General features: G+C 27.0%; 2 protein-coding genes; one reads left to right on the top strand and one right to left on the bottom strand.

The window, feature by feature from the left end:
• Nucleotides 1-5256: 5256 nt before the first annotated feature.
• Nucleotides 5257-14484, top strand: FFUJ_01527 (uncharacterized protein; the record flags this gene model as incomplete). XM_023577717.1 has 4 exons in its annotated part: nt 5257-5265; nt 13938-14061; nt 14119-14147; nt 14197-14484. 4 exons carry the CDS (start codon nt 5257-5259, stop codon nt 14482-14484), a joined length of 450 nt encoding a protein of 149 aa, XP_023425606.1.
• A 172-nt stretch (nt 14485-14656) lies between these two features.
• FFUJ_01528 (related to MAK21-protein required for 60S ribosomal subunit biogenesis) lies at nt 14657-17770 on the bottom strand (the record flags this gene model as incomplete). XM_023577706.1 has 4 exons in its annotated part: nt 14657-15412; nt 15466-15943; nt 16007-17172; nt 17225-17770. 4 exons carry the CDS (start codon nt 17768-17770, stop codon nt 14657-14659), a joined length of 2946 nt encoding a protein of 981 aa, XP_023424050.1.
• Nucleotides 17771-17859: the final 89 nt, after the last annotated feature.

Raw genomic sequence — 17859 nt, 5'->3', positions numbered from 1 at the left:
TTAATAAAAGCTTACTAAAAACTAATAATTTTAATAAGGCAGAAAAATATAAATATTAAAATTTAATTACTAAAATAATATAAATATAGACTACTTTATAACAGTCTATTAATATCTTATTAAAGTAATATAATATAATACTTAAATTTTTAAAATTAATATATTACTATTAAAATTATTATATACTAAAGAGGGGTATTAGATTAAGAAAATAAAATAATTACTTATATTTAGATAAAACCTTAGCAAGATACTAAAAGTTAAGGGATTTAAATATAGAATTTCCCCTCTTCTAAAAGAAGGAATATATACAAGCTTTTAAATAACTATATCCAGTTAGCTCCGCTTAGCTAAGTGCAGGCCTAATAGTAGCTAATTATTACCCTTTAAATAAAAGTATATTATTAGATTTAGGAGTAACTATATATATATTTAAAGATATAAAGTAAATAAAGAACCTTAAGGCAATAGCCCTTAAAGACTTCTTTTAGTTAAGAGTAATATAGGTCTTAATAGAGAGATATAGTAAAGTATAAATTAAACTTAAGTTAAGTAATAGTATACTAAAAATACTATAACTCTATAATATAGCCTTATATACTATATTAGCTATAAACCTAATATTATTTACTAAGCTAAAAAAATAAGGAATTTAATAGGATATAAGCCTAAAAAACAATTATTTATAGCATTTAAATAAAAGTAAACTTAATAAGGTCTTAAAGATTAAAAGGCAATAAGTACTTAAATATAAGCATTCTCCCTAAGACCTAAAACTAATATAAGCTAGACTAGCAGTAAATATACTTCCTATCCCTCTAAAATAGCATATATATATAATATAGACTAAAAAAAAAGCTATTAAGAGGTAATACCTTAATATAGCACTTAAGGTTAGGCCACTTAAGGCCAGAAGCTCTTTAATACCTAGCCATATCTATAAGAGGAGTATAAATAAAGTTAAAAATTCTAATAGAAATATAGTAAATAACTATAGTTAACTGTAATATATATAAAGTAGCAAAAGCTTACTAACTAATATACTATACTTCTTAAGAGTTAGTTTAAATTATAAGTCTAGGAAATTAAATAACTATAAACTTCTACCTTATATTACTAAAATATATAGGCTATAGTTTAGTATAGATATTTATAGATAGAGTATTAAGGTTTACCTAAGACTATTATATAACTAATTAGATAACCCCTACTATTCTCTTAGCACTAAAAGGCTTTTTAAATATAATAAAAATATAATACTTTAAGAAAGTAAAGGTAATTAAATATAATAATAAGATTATAATAATCTATCTATAAATATATATTAAAATAATTTAGTAAGAAATATAATATAAACTATCTGCTCTAAATATATAGGCTTAAAATAGTAATATAAAAAGAGTAACTATAATTATTATCTAGAAAAGTAGGGCAATAAGGGTAGGTATAAAAATTCTAAAATACCTCTAGCCTAAATTAATAAAGGCAGCTACCTATCTCTATAACTATATACTATTAGTTTAGAGATAGTATAAATTACTATATAAAATATTCCACTTAAAGTATATAGCTAAGTAGTTAGTAAAACCAGACCTATTATACCTTAAAGTATATAGATATAAAGCGTTTATATTAATAAAGGATATATAACTATAATATAATAGATTATATTATTAAACCCCTAAAGGATAGATTAAATATTTAATAGGATATATATTAAATAATTCTTATAGAATCTAAAACCTATTAAATAAGAAGGTATTCTTAATGTAAGATATTACCTTTAATAAATATTAGTACTTTAATAGAAATATAGTAACCCTTTAAGATAACCTATAGGCTAAAGACCTAGTAGTAATAGAGAAATAAATTAAGGAATTAATCTTATTTTAGTAAACTTAGCCTAATTTATAATAAAGACATCTAGTAAATAAAAAACTAAATAAAATTATTAATAAAAATATAGAATTTATAAGCCCTAAAGCCAATAACTTAATAAAGATAGGTAAGAAATTAAAACTATATATTTAGTTTAAATTTAAGTTATTATTAATACCTCTAAAATTACCTTTATTAGGTTTTTTCTATATAATAGAAAATAACCTAAAGGTAAAAAGAGGTAATAAGCCAATAAGTAAAACCCTTACTAAAATATAAGTAAGAAATTATATTCTATTTAATATAGCATTTTTAATAGGGATATTATAATATAAAATATATATAAATACCTAATAAAAGACCTAAAGTCACAAGAGTTAAGAGAGTCTAGCTAGCTTTAAGAACTTACTAAAAAGAGGGAGCTTACTTTAGCCTCTAAATTAATCTAGTATAGGAAAGCAGGAGGCCTAAAGGGATAGAATAAACTCTATACTAAATAAGGAAAAAGGGCCTTATATTAATATATATTAAAAGCTCTTAAAGAGGCTCCTTAGCTTATATATTAATATAAAGAGTTATCTATACTAAAATACAATCTAAAAGGCAGAAAAAGCTTATTTAAAGAGCTATAAACTCTCTTAATTATAGATAGAAATAGCTAAAATTATAGTAAAGGGTTACTAAATACTTAAATATTATTAAATATATATTTATAAGTTAAATAAATATAGAAAATTCCTAAAAATTAAGGTAAGATTAGTAGTTTAGGGAGACTAATAGGTAAAGAATAGCTAAAATATATATATAGCTATACTGGCTAGAATATCTTTTAGGGTTTTAATAGCAATTATAACTAGATTTAACTATAAGATACTCTAGTATAATATAGTTAATATATTTATATAATTAATATTAAATAAAGATATATATATAAAAATGCTAATAGGTTATTAAAAACCTAGTATAATCCTTAAGCTATAAAAGGCATTATATAGACTTTAAAGGTTACCTCTCTTATAGTAAAAACACTTTAAGAAAGGTCTATTATATATAGGATTTTACTAAATACTTAATAAAGACTATTATTAGGTTAAAGGCAATATAGTATTTTTTTTCTATATAAATAACTATATCCTTTATTACCTAAAGAAATAAAAAGAAAAGGCAAAAGATTTAATAAAAAAGTTATAAGAGATATATTATATTAAAGAAGGCAAGACCCTATAATGGTTTTTAGGCATTAAAGTTATAAGGGACAGACTAAACCATTACCTATAGCTCTCCTAAGCTATATATATTAATAAAATGCAATAATTACTTCTAGACTTCCTACTAAAATATAAAGCAGTTATCTTAATAGCATAAGAAGAGTTATTATTATATACTAAATTATTAAGCCTAAAAAGTATAAATAGTTACTAATAGAAAGTAAGTACTATTATATATACTGCAGTAATAACTTGCCTAAATATTGCCTTTATAGCTAGCCAATTAATAAGATTTAATTAAAACCTAGAATTATAATATTATAAAGTAATAAATAGAGCACTATAGTATCTTACTTAAATTAAAGATTTAGCCTTTTAATTTAAAAGTAATAATAACTCTTTAGTTAATAGGTTATTAATAGCCTTAAATATAAGCTTTATTAATAACTTAATAGACCATTAAAGCTTATAGGCCTTTACTATATAACTATTTAGAGGAATAATAAGCTAATAAGTAAATAAGTAAGATACTATAACTATATTTACTATTAAGGCAGAATTACTTGCCTTATTATAAGTAGCTAAAAAGGCTATCTTTATAAGCTAGCTTATATCTTTATTATAAGTTAATTTAAAAGATAAGATTTCTTAGTAAGGCCCCGCTAAGCTACTAAAGGTAACTATTTAATGCAATAACTTATAAACTATTTAACTAGTTAAGGAGGAATTAGTTAAGCTATGCATAAAGCTATAATATATATAGATCTATAACTATTAGCTAAAATAAGAAGTAATAAATAGGATAGTAAATATAATATATACCCTATTAACTTAATTAATAGCTAATAGTTTAATTAAAAACCTTATTAATAAGAAATTTTAAAATTTTCTTAAGTAACTAAAGCTTACTAAAATTATAGTAATTAAATAGCAGATAGAAATTATTTTAAATTAAGTTATATAATAAAATAAATACTTAAAAGATTTAATTTAAATTTATTACCTTTAAAAAACTACTAAAGTATAGAAAGGGTAAAGCCTTAATAAATACTTATATAACTAATACTAATTATATAATAAAAACTAAAAAACTAAAAACCCTTAACTAAATTACTTAAAGGTATAGAAAGGCTTAGTAGTGCCTTAATAATAGGCAGGAGTAAACTGGCTAAAATAACTAATAGAAGTAATACCAGTAAAAGTAATTAAAACATTAAAAATAGGGTTATTTAAATACTTATTAAGTAAAGTATAAAAAGCTAGCTTAACTTTAAATATAGATAGGAGTTTATTATAAGTCCCTTTACCCTTAATAGAGATATCCTTATAGGTATTTAGGTAAAGGATTGCTAAATAAAAGCAGATTGCAGTAAAGATATTATAGGCATAAAGAGATATTATAAAAATAACCTAAATAAATACTTCCTTAAGAGTAAGTTTAATATTACCTTAAAAATAGATTAGCTAAAAAGTTAAAAAAGCCTTAATAAAAAATATATAGAAATAAGGCACTAAAGTGCCTAAAGGTCCTAAAAGGATATAATATCTTAAGACTAAATTATAGCAGCTAAAGTGTTATTACTACTAAAAGCAGAATTATATATATAATTAATAACTACTTATTAAACTGTACTATAAGACTTAATTGCAGTATAGGCCTACTAGACTTAAATAGGATTAAGTTCTTTATTAATAAAACGATCCTAAAGGCACTTAATTGCCAGATAGTAAGCCTAAATTATACTAAAGTACTTATAAAAAACCGGCAAAATATTAATAAAGACCTAGCAATTAAGGTAAAGAAATATATATAAAGCTATATTTCTTTTAGTTATTAATATAAAAAATATAATATTTTAATAAAAGGCCAGTATAATATTAAAGAGAGAGATTATAGTAAATATTATAAATACAGTAAAAATATAAAAGCTTACTAAAAGATTAATAATTTTAATAAGGTAAAAAAATATAAATACTAAAATCTAATTACTAAAATAATATAAGTATAGACCATTTTATAATAGTCTACTAATATCTTACTAAAGTAATATAATATAATACTTAAATCTTTAAGATTAGTATATTACTATTAGAATTATTATATATTAAAAAGAGATATTAGATTAGGAGAATAAAATAATTACTTATATTTAGGTAAAACCTTAGTAAGATGCTAGAAGTTAAGGGATTTAAATATAGAATTTCCTCTCTTCTAGAAGAAAGACAATACACAAGCTTTCTAACACCCCCACCCAAAGACCGGCCACCCCCACAGACTGGCCACCTTATACTAATAGATAAGAAAAATAAAAGATTTTATAATAAAGGTTCTATAAGCTTATATAAGCTAAAAGCTTTTTATTATATATTTACTAATATATATATTTTAAAAACAATTTATTTATATAATATACCTTTTTTAAATCTATTTATAAGTTTATATAAAATTAATATAGTAATTAAGAAAATAAGTTTTTAAGAATTCTTATAATTAATTAAATAAAAATACTATTATAATAAGCTCTTTATTATATAATAGCTATAAAATCTTAAAAAAATCTTAAATTGTTTTATTATAATATATATTTTTTATTAATTTTAATTTTAATTTAAAAGTTTAATAGTATTAAATTTTAAAGTTTTTTAAAAATTAAATATTAAATTCTAAAAATTAAATATAAAGCTATTATTAATTAAATTAATTTTATTATAAAGTTAAAATTACTATAATAATAATATTTATTATTTATATAACTTATTTACTATATAAACCTTTATTTTTATATAATTTTAATATAAAAATATTTAAATATTATAGTAAATAGGTAATAGCTAGATAGGCATAATAGTATTATATTAACTAAAGCTTAAGGAAGCAGGATTTCTATTTAAGGGGTTTTTATAATAGACTTAAGGGGATCCTAAGATTATATAATAAGAGGCTAGTTAGCCTTATTATTAAGGTATTATTATAATTATCCTTCCTTTCTTAAGTAGCTATCCTTAATTAGGTATAATTATAATAGAGTTATAAAGTTATTAATATCTCTCTATTTTATAGCTACCTTTTATTAGCTTTTTATAGTAAAGTTAAATATTATAATAATAAAAGGTTATATTTATAGCATTCTCCCTATATAAACTATTAAACTGTTCTTTATAGCCTTATTAAAATACCTTTAAAAATATATATATATATTAAGCCTATAAATTATAAGCTATACCTTTAATTCTTTAGGCTTTTATAGGCTTTTATTTCTACCTTATCTATAGATATTTAATTCTCTCTTTAATTTAAGCTTCTTTCTTTTTTCTTCTTTTTTTTATTTTATATAACCTTATTAGCTTATATACCTCTTATTCTTACTTCTTATCTATAGCCTATACCTCTTTTATTTTAGTTTTTAGTTAACCTTTTATTTTTTAACTTTACCTTAATTTTTCTATATTTCTTACTATAATATCTAATAGTAAGTATATTTATTTTCTATTTCTTATAGCCTTTAGTTCTAAGCTATAAGTCTTTTATTATCCTTCTAGCTTTACTATATTTAAAAATATATATATTTATTATATTTATAAATACTATAATTAATTAATAGCTACTTTTATAGACCTTAAGGTTATATAGAATCTATATTATTTTTATAATATTAAGTATATTTTTATTAACCTTAATGCCTTATACTATAAGAAGTATAATAAATATAAATATAGTTATTACTTATATATTTCTTTTTTATTGCCTTTTATTATTAATTTAATTAACTTCCTTATAGTCTTATAGCTATAATTAAGGGAGACTAAATAGATATCTACTATACCCTTAACTTTATTTATAAAGCTATCCTTTTTATAAATAAAAAAAACTATTTTAAACTCTATTATAATATCTATATAGAACTTATTTATACCTTTTATTAGTTATTAAAAGCCTTTCTATACTTAAAGACTATTTATATTACTAACTTTTACTTTATTAATATTAAAAAGCTATCTATAAGTTCTTTTTTTTATCTTTTTTATTATATTAACTAATAAAGTTATAATATAAAAAGCTATCCTTTTATATATTTAAGCTATTATAATTTATTACTATATTTATACTAAAATATATCTATCTCCTTAAAATAATATTAATAAAAAGGTCTAAACTATATTTAAGAATTTATAAATTCTATACTTAAAGGAAAATAATAAAGGATATATAGCTTAATAGGCTACTATTAATACTTTTTACTATTTTATATATTTAGGTCTTATTAATAACCTCTATAATAACTTTAATATTATTACTTAAATCCTTACTTTTAGCTTTATATTAAGTTTAAATCTTTATTAATATCTTTAGGTATTTATTATACTTACCTCTTTAATTTCTATTAAAGTAAAGGCTATAACTTTACCTTTTCCTTATTATTCTCTCTTTATATAGCCTTTTATTATATTTAGTTCTGCCTTACCTATAGAGAGTTCTTAACCTTTTATTATAGTAATTATATATCCTTTTTTAACCTTTTAAAAGTATAGTTAACCTCTTTTTAATAACTTTAGCTCCTAAAGTATACTACTTAAATATTTTAATAGTTTATATAAGGCTTATACTGCAGAGAAAGATAAGTTAGCTTAAAGAATAGCTTTTTAGTATTATAGTTATTACAGTCTTATTTAGTAGTTTTAGGTTAAAATAAAAGGAGATTTACCTATAGTTTATAGTTACTTATTTTTTCTTAATAGCATTTTTATAGTTTAAGCCTTTTAGCTTTAATTATAGCTTTTTTCTTAAATATTCTCTCTTTTTTAAGGTTATTTTTACTTATAACTTTAATTTCTTACCCTTTTGCTTTATTTAAGACTTTTTTTATATAGTAATAATTTATAAGGTATTCTCTATATTTACAGTAATAACCTATTAATTATATTTAGCTAGTTATTTTTTCTATTTTATAAGGTAATATAATTCTTTATATATTTCCTTTTTATTTTTAATTTATTTAATTTCCTATTAATTATCCTCTTCCTTAAAGTTTAATATTAATAAAGAATTATTATCCTTTTAGTTATATACTTAATATACTTTAAGGAGGCTTATATAAAAGATATTATATATTCTTATATATTAATTTAATAAAGCTAGGCAATATACTTATAATTTAATATATTTAATAATCCTAAATAGGCTAATAAATCTTAAAGCTAGCTTCTTTTTCTCTTTTTTAAGCTTTAAGTTTTTAGTTAAAAGTATAATTAATTATTTTTATTTAAAGTTTATTTCTTAATGCTTTAAGTTAAAGTATTTAGCCTGCCTTTTAGTTATATTTTATTAATATATTATAAGCTTATTTTATAGTTTTTATAGCTTTTAGATTTTATATTTAACTTTTAAGATTCCCCTCTTTAAGTTAATATCTTTAGCAGTAATATAGAATTTTAGGTTAAAATCTATAAAGGCCCTATTTAAGGTTATATTTATTATAATACTAACCCTTAAATTATAAGTAAATTAGGCTATTTATAAAAGTTTTAGCTAGATATTTTAATTATCTTTAATAAAGTAATATAAATAATATTTAAGAACTTAATTTATTCTCTCTATCTATCTATTAATTTAGAGGTAAAAAGCTATTAATAGTCTTTACTTAATTTTTAAGTAATAATATAATTCTAACTAAAATATATTTATAAATATAAAGCCTTTATTAGAGATAATACCTTTTAGGGCTTTAAACTATAGTTTAATCTCCTTATAGAAGAGTTTAGCCAGTTTAAATATAGTAATTTTAATAGAAATAGATAGAAATTATATAAATTTTATAAATCTATTAACTATTATTAAGATTATATTAACTTATTAATCTTTAAAGAGTATTAATAGTAGTTTTATAATAAAATCTATTAAGACTTCTTTAAAGGGATATAATAGAATTAATAGGCTTTTAAGCTTTCTATAAGGTTAATATCTCTTAAATACTATCCTTTAGTAAATATAGTATATAGATATATACTATTTTATATTAATTTTTAAGCCTTTTTAATAAAGTTTTTTTTAAATTAGCTTTTAAGTTCTTTTAATACTAAAATGCCTTATTAAAGGGTTATTATAGTATAATCTTAATATCTCCTTTTTAAGGTTAGGTTTTAGTAATATATAAAGCCTGTCTTTAAAATAAAGAAAGTTATTTTTTACTTTTTACTCTTAAGATCCTTCTCTATAATTTACCTTAAATATTTTATCCTTTTAGCTAAATATTATTTTATTTCTTAATTATATTAATTTAATTATCTTAATTAAGGGCTTTAATATATTATCTTCTAGAGGTTTTTTTTAATATAAGGATTAATTTACTATCTTATTAGAAATTACTATAAATAATCTTAATATCTCTTAAGATTATATATTTAAATTAGGTTTCTAGCCTATAATATCTGCATTACTTAATAGTAAGGCTAGATTATTTTTAATACCTAAAGATATTTTATTTACCTTTAACTTACTTAAGATTTAAGGCAGACTTATTCCCTCTATAAGCCTCTTATTTAACCTCTTTTTTAACTTTTAACCTCTTATTATTACTTATACTTTAGCTATTTTATCTTTTAGGGATTTAATTAAATCTAGCTTTTAATATTTCTCTCCTTTAACTTCTAGAGGTCTTAAAGAGATATTAGTAGGATTTATAAATCCCTTTTTATATTTAATTATAAAGTTATAGGTTATTAAATATAAATACTATTATATTTATCTTTTATTTAGTTTAATATTCTTTATAAATAATTAAAGATTTTAGTAATTATTTAGGATCTCTATCTATTTTAAGGAGCCTTTAAGGTAATACTGCTAATACTTAAATAACTCTATAATTACTATTATCTTTTAATTAGAGATACTATATTTTCTTTTAGGGTTATTAAACTTTTATAATTAAAAGGCAATTAAATAATATCTCTATTTATTATTTAATTAAAAGAGGATTTCTACTATAATATAATTTAATATATCTATTTTAATATAAATATATTTTTTAAGATTAAAGTATTATAGAATTAAGGCCTTTTTAAATTTAGCAATAAGGGCCTAAAATAACTATCTTTTTTAATTATTTAACCTTATACTCTTTAGTTTCTTTTTATTTTAGCTTTCTTTTATAAAGGCTATAAAAGAAGCAGTAACCTTAAAGTATTTATAAATAAACTGCCTATAGAAGTTATAGAATTCTAGAAATACCTAAATTTCTCTATAGGTAATAGGTTTAGGCTATTTAAGGATAGTATAAATCTTTACTAAATCTATCTTAATACCTTTTATAATTAAAATAAAGCTAAAAAACTTTATTTTATTTTAATAAAAAAAGCACTTTAAGGGTTTTATATATAATTTAGTATTTTTTATCTATTTTAGAATTTATTTAAGGTACTTAATATACTTTTTTCTTATCTTTAAAAATATTAAGATATTATCTAAATAGATAATATAGATTATATCTATAAGACCCTAAAGGGCCTAATAGATATAATATTAAAATATAGTAGGTATATTAGCTAATTTAAATAGCATTACTATATACTTAAAGTAACTGTAATAGGTTTAAAAGGCAGTCTTTTATTTATCCTTTTTTTAAATATAAATTTAATAATATATATCTTTAATATTAATCTTAAAAAAGTACTTTACTTTTTAAATATAATCTATAATTTCTAAAATTAAAGGTAAAAGGTAATAATTCTTAATAGTAATAGTATTTAAACTATAGTAATCTATATAAAAATAGAGACCTTTATTCTTCTTAAAGATAAAAAGGATAGAGAATTTAGCTAGGCTTTTAAATAAATAAATTTATTTAGTTTTTAAGTTTTTCTAAATATACTCTTAAAGTTCCTTAAGTTCTACCTATAAAAGGAGGTAAATAGGGCTATATAGAGGCTCCTTTTCTTTAATTAGGTTAATAATATAATCTATCTTCTTAAAGTTAGGTATTTCTATTACCTTATTATAGCTAAAGACCTTAATATAAGCTTTTAGTTTATAGGGGATACCTTTAAGTTAGTTAGGTTTTTAGGGTTCTTTACTAAAAAGTAAGTAAGGTTCCTTAATAATAGTAATAGTAAAGATCTTAACTTTATTATAGGTTTTCTTTAAAAACTGGCAAGATTTAAGAAGTTTAAGGCCTTTATAGTATCCCTTAAATTACTATTTCTTTATCTTAAAGTCTGCTATAATTTAGAAATCTTTTAAAATAATAATAAAAAGAAGTATTAATTTATTTTAATCCTATTTATTAATACTTATTAGGCTTTATATAGTTTTATATATTTATTTTTAGTAATCTATTAAGGTTAAGGTTATTTCCTAGCATTCTATAGTTTTTAATTAGGTATTATCTGCTTTTTAAAGGGAGATATTAATATCTTTTAATTATTAAAATCCCTAAGATTTTATAAAGGTTTTACTAATAGTATCTATTTCTATATTATAATTAAGGTAAGCCTATACTTTAATAGTCTTACAGCCTTAAGCCTCTATTATAGTTAAGATCCTTCTTTTAAAGTAGGTTTAAAGTCTATTTTAATTATAAATTAAAGTTATCTTAAAGGTATTAATTAAAAATTAATCTATATTTTTAGTTATATTTAGTTTTTTAATCTTTTTATTTAATTTATCCTTTTAGGTTTAAGGCAATTTCTTAAATAGTAACCTTTTTTATAATAATTATAGTATTTTATAAAATTTAAATCTTTTTCTTTTTTTTTTAAATTAATAATAAAAAAGTAATTTTAGTTATTTTTTTAAAGTTATTAATATAAATATAATTAAGGCAGTTTTTAAAGTTAATAAGGTTTTTTCTTAAGTAATAGAGAATCTAATAGGTTTTTTATATATTTATTCTTTTAGTTTAAAGTATCTTAAAGTTATTATACTAATTAAATAAGTTCTTCTCTAGTTTTAAGGAAATTAATACCTTCCTAAAAGGCTATAATATCCTAAAGAATAGGTAAAAGTTTAATATAATATTAATAAACTCTTATAGCTATATTAAGCTTATAAAGGAGATAATCTTTAATAAAAATAAAATACTTATAGAAGTCTTAAGGGAATTAACTAGGTTATTATTAGGCATTTTTTAGTTATATAGTTATAAATATTTAGTAATTCTTTCTATTTTCTATAAAGGTAAGGAACTATTCTTTAAATACTTTCTAATCTCTCTTTAAGTTTTCTCTTCTTTTTTCTATTTATTTATTTAAATAACCTAACTATATAAGCCTTATATTTAGTACTATATTATTATAGGTAAATAAGATATAGCTTTTATTAATATAGTATCATTTTTAGGCTTCCTTAAAGCTTTAATCTATATTATCTAACTATTTATCTTATTTTTAAAAGGTAATTAAATATTTAAAAGTAATAATATTTTTAGCTTTTATTTCTTTATTATTACTAAAAGTAAAGCTATTTCTTACTTATTATTACCTTATTAAGGTATTATTACTTATTTATAGTAAGTCTTTAGTATTAAAGTTAAGTAATTATATAAATAATCTATTTCTTTTTTAGGTTTTAGGGAGGTTTTATAATCTATCTCTATTCTCCTTAAGGTATTATTTTAATTTATTTTATTATTATTAAAGAGTAAGCTTTTTTTCTAGTTATTTAATTCTAACTTTTAAGGCATTAATATATATAATATAGATAATATAACTGGCTATATAGGTTATTATTTAGAAGGATTCTCTATTACTATTTTAAATAGAGTTACTGCTAATTTCTAGAGGATTTATTAATAGCTTATTAGGTTTTATATTAATTGCAGTAGTTCTTTATAGGTTTACTATTATACCTAAATAGCTTAAGTAAAAGCTTTAGAATTATTATAGTAAATAGATAATAGCTAAATAGGCATAATAGTATTATATTAACTAAAGTTTAAGGAAGTAGGATTTCTATTTAAGGGGTTTTTATAATAGACTTAAGGGGGTCCTGAGATTATATAGTAGGAGGCCAGTTAGCCTTATTACCAGGGCGTTATTATATTAAAATATATATTATATAAGCTAATTAAATAATATTACTTTATAAAAATATAAATTAAATTATTTTAAGTTTTTATATATATAAAATTAAGAATTAGGTTTTTTAAGTATTTTTTTAGATTTTATATAGAAGATTTTAGAATGTTAAGGAATTCTTAATAAATACTAATAATTCTTTAACAGTATAAGCTTAACTTATTTTAAAAACTCTTTAATTTTATATAATTAAAATAGAATTATATAGTATTTTTTTTCTTTATAATATAGCTAATAATACATATAATACTATTTTTAGTATAATTTTATTATTAATATATAGGCTTATTTAAGAGCTTTAAAGTTTAAGGAAAGTAGTGGGAAAAGGTGGCCAGTCTATAGGGGTGGCCGGTCTTTAGGTGGGGGACGTTAGTCTGCTGAAATGCGCCAAGTTGGCACGACCCTGATAATCACGGGAAGATGCCCAACTGCCAGCCATTTGCCGGGACCCCTAGCACCTGTGACGTGAGTCTCATCCAACCAGAATAGCCCGACGAGCTTGTGAGACATGATTTGTAGGAGACGATCAAAGGCCGCTGACGACATGCGTGCTTGCTTGTGCGTTTTATTCCTTGTACATGTATCCGTAACCTGGCCAGATACTCTTCTCTTGATACCTACCGTAGCCAGTATTTAATGTCTGTGCATTTCCGTTTATCGTTGTGATCGAGCTCCTCACTCACTATCCATTTCCAAATCACTTAGAACTCACGACGCACCTTGCTTACAATGGTGAGACTGCCGGGCTTGGTTGGCAAACTTGATATTAACTCTTTGACCCAGGCGACCGCTGAAACTGTCGATCTGGGCCCTGTTCACCCTCCCAAGGAGGACTCCATTACAGCCTTTGAACAGATCCTCCCTGAGCTCAAGAAGACTCTTGTTCATCTCCGTCACGACTACAATAGTGAGTCGATATGAGCCTACCTCTGATTGAATCTAAAGCTAACGCCCCCCTTCTTAGAGCACGAACCAGAGTACTTTGCAGCAGCTGTAAGTTCAGTCGAATATTTCTCGGTTTACCGTGGCTTAGAATATATAGGAACACCTCTCGGACCAAGACCTTGTCGGTTTCAGCGCTGACGACTTCGAAGCTGTTCGTGTCGCTACATCAGCCTACGGTATTCATTTGTTCGGCAAGCTTCGCATTCCCGCTTTGCCTGACCCTTCAGGCCCATCTTATATTCACTTCCGTGTCTTCATTGGCGGTGGTGGTGAGCCTCCCAAGCTCCATAGCATTCACACCGAGGAGCGCGAGGATTCAAGTGGCGGAAAGACCTACAGAGCAATTTTCACCAAGAATGACGAGCTTGAGTGGTTTGATACCTGATTGAGATAAACAACGAGAGATGTATTTTATGTGGCATATTGTCTCACGTGCCTGTGTGCGTAGGTATTTTCATATGTGCCTTTTTGACTCCTGCACCAACATATGTATTGTACCGCCAAAATATTAAAACATGGGTTCAGCTTCATCATGTCCTCACAACTGACAAGCTCTCCTAAATATCCTCCTCTCCGGCCAAGAGCTCGGCATAATCGTCCACCGAGGCGAACATGGGAAGATCCTTGAGCTTTCTGCGTTTTGACTTCGGCTTCTCGCTTGCTGCCTCTTTGACCTCGAATCCCTCCTCATCCTCGCTTATCAAAGCACCACCCATCTCCTCATCGGACCCCTCGATATCCACACTCATGTCGTCGTCGTCATCCTCGCCCAGCTCGCCATCCAAGGACAATGCTTGCAAGTCATCGTCCGATGCCATTTCTGAGTCGTCGAGGTCGAAGCCCACATCAGAGCCGTCGTCATCAGGGTCAACGCCAGGTTGTGTAGACACCAGTGCCTTCCAAACTTCGTCTTCTTGCTCGTCGTCAGATTCAACGTTTCCTGCAGCATTCTTCTTAGTCTCCTTGCCCTCCTTGTCAATCTGCTGGAAGTACTGGTGGAAGAAGATGTCCTCCGCAGGAACGTCTTCCGCTTTCTTCTTCCAGAATGCGGATGAGTTGACAGACGGCACGGCACCTCCAGCTCCACGGCTGCCGAGCCAGATGTCGTCAACGTCCTTGGTAGCCCGTAGAGGCTGCATGATGGAAACGCCCTTGGCTGAATCAGTGACCTTCGCGTTTCGGTAGACGAATTTGTCCAAGAAGCGAATGAGTGAATGACTATCAAGGTCCGGCTTCAATGACTTCTTATTGCGCTCCAATATCGACATCGCATAGACTGTAACCGACGGATGGTAGTGGCACTGAAGAGGAATCTGAAAATAGTCAGTATGGTGGCACTGAGTTGAGACAACAAACTGCAACATACCATCTCCCACAAGCAGCTACGGTTGGCGTTGCTGTACTCGGGATCTCTCTTCCGACCATCGTATCGTTGCTTCTCATTTGCGGGCTCATCGTCAAAGATGGACTCCTCAGGCTCTTCCAATAAAGTCGAAAGATCAGGGAAACTCTCACGTAGGTGCCCGACAAGATAGAGAAGTCCACATGTAAATGAGGGTTGATGAAGACCAGAAATCTGGAGCATACGCTTGGCAAAGGCCTTGACTCGGCGACTATCAACATCGTTTTTGAGCGCGCGCAGGAGAAGGTTCAAGTAAAGTGCCTGCTTTGAGGAGTTCACCAGTCGAGGATCAAGTAGGGACTCGTACAAGGTCCTGTAAAATCTGTCGTTTGCAAGACTTCTTGACGAAGATATTTGTTGGATCAAGAGAAGTGCCTGGATTCCAGTGTTGAAGTTGCCTGAATGAGCAATCTTGAAGAGTGTGTCTAGGTGAGATTCCATGCTGTTGTAGCGTCAGCGTTACGTGTACGACAAGATATTCTGAAAGAAACAGAAGCACACATACATAGCATCGTTGCCAACCATGAATGGAGCTGCGCGGTTGACTCCAGTCAAGATGGCAGATACAAGCTTATCAGCAGCCTCAGTCTCAGGCTCAGAAGCGGAGGGCTTTGCTGGCTTACCGCCTCGCGGCCTTTGAGGTCGTCGTCCAGTATTCCGTTTAACGTCACCTTTCTTATCGTCATCTTTGCCTGGCTTCGAGTCCGTTGGCGCAGTGATGCCTAGACTTCCAATCTTCAAAATGATAGTGAAAAGGTCAAAGTAAATTCGCATCAGGGCCTCGGCTAAGGAAGGCTCCTTGTTGCTAAGTATTGTCTGGTTCAGGGTGTTGATGGCATAATACTTTGATCGGTGGTCCTGAGATGGATGCAGGAGGATATCCTGTTCGATGGTCCGGACAATGATAGGTTTCATTCCAGGATGTGAATTCTGCAGCTGGAGAATGAGGTACGACGCCCGAGAAGAGATTTTACGATCTCGGTCACCCAACTTGTTGACAAGCAATCTGAGGAGGTTGGATTCTTGCTCAGGCTTCTCCTTTAGGAGACCATAGACAAAATCGAGTGCTCGGGTACGTGAATACTCAATCTCGTCTGAGCACCAGGATTCGAGCAGTTGAATGAGTCGAAAGTAAGTCGCCTTAAGCCAATCCTCGTATATCCAAGCAATCAAGTGTGCGGGCGTGATCTTACCAGGCAACGCGTTTCCAGGGGCCCAAGGCTTTCCAGGATTTCGCTGCAAAGTACCAACAAGCCCTGGCTGATCGTGGAAAGCTCGGAGACGGCGGTCAGCAGGGAGCAATGTGCCGGGGCCAAGCAAATCAACCAGCGCGCCAATGGCACCAAGGGCTTGTCCTCGACTTTTCTTGGAGGCCAGGCTCATAAGAGCGTCAAAAGCCCTGATGTTGTGAACCGGAGACTCTTGAACGGCAAGAGTGAGAGCAGACACCTTATCGCTAAGTGTACCTGAAGTCATGATTGTTGACAAGAACTTGTGAGATGATTGAGCAAAGACGCTAGTTCTGTATTTTGTTGCGTCCTCCTCCAGAAGTGCCTGAGCGTGCTGTTTCAGAGCATCCAGAGCAGCTCTGGGCGGAGTTGGCTCATCAGTAGTCGGTGCAGGAAGTTTGCGTAGCTCAGAATCATGCCAGTCTGCTCGAGGCTCGAAGGCCTGTCTTACTGTTAGCGGTCAGAAAACCCACCCTAGAAATCGTTCAACCTACCATATTGCTTTTCTTTTGGGTGGGTTCCTTGGGTGCCACGGCCTGTTCTTCTTCACTGTCGTCGTCATCAACCCCCTCAACTTCGTTATCTTCAGCATCGTCGTCGTCCTCTTCCTCTTCCTCTTGATCACTGGCTTCGCTCATCTCAACTTCTGCAAATCCAAGTTGTTTGGAGAAAGCGGCCAGCTCATCCTTAAGGCTCTTGTCGACAGCTCTAGAATCCTTGGGGCCCTGAGTGTACTCTTCGTCGTCAGAATCAACATCTTGAATAAGCGCCAGGTCGCTCTCGTCGCCACCAAGGGCCTTGATCTCTTCTAATAGAGTCTTTTCGTCGATTTTCCCGCTCTTCTCACCAGGTGAGCCCTCGGAATTCCGCTGTCTCTTTTGATGTTGTTCGCCGTTAGACTTGGTTGGAGGTTGCTTTCGTTTGCCAAGCTGTTTGTCGATTGTAGACGTCAGATTATCCAGTGCACTATTGTCGAAGTTTGGGCCCTTGGAAGAGCTGCGAGGGCCTTTGCCTTTCGGTTTCTTAGAAGGCTTCGCCATGTTGTCAAAGCCGATTTGCTGATTGAAACTCTCAGATGGAAACTCTCGAATAGAAATGGATCTCAAGAGACCTCCAACTTTTTTTTTTT

This window comes from Fusarium fujikuroi, chromosome FFUJ_chr01, assembly GCF_900079805.1.
Source record: "Fusarium fujikuroi IMI 58289 draft genome, chromosome FFUJ_chr01".
NCBI lineage: Eukaryota > Fungi > Ascomycota > Sordariomycetes > Hypocreales > Nectriaceae > Fusarium > Fusarium fujikuroi.
This window is presented reverse-complemented; position numbering and strand designations above follow the sequence as displayed.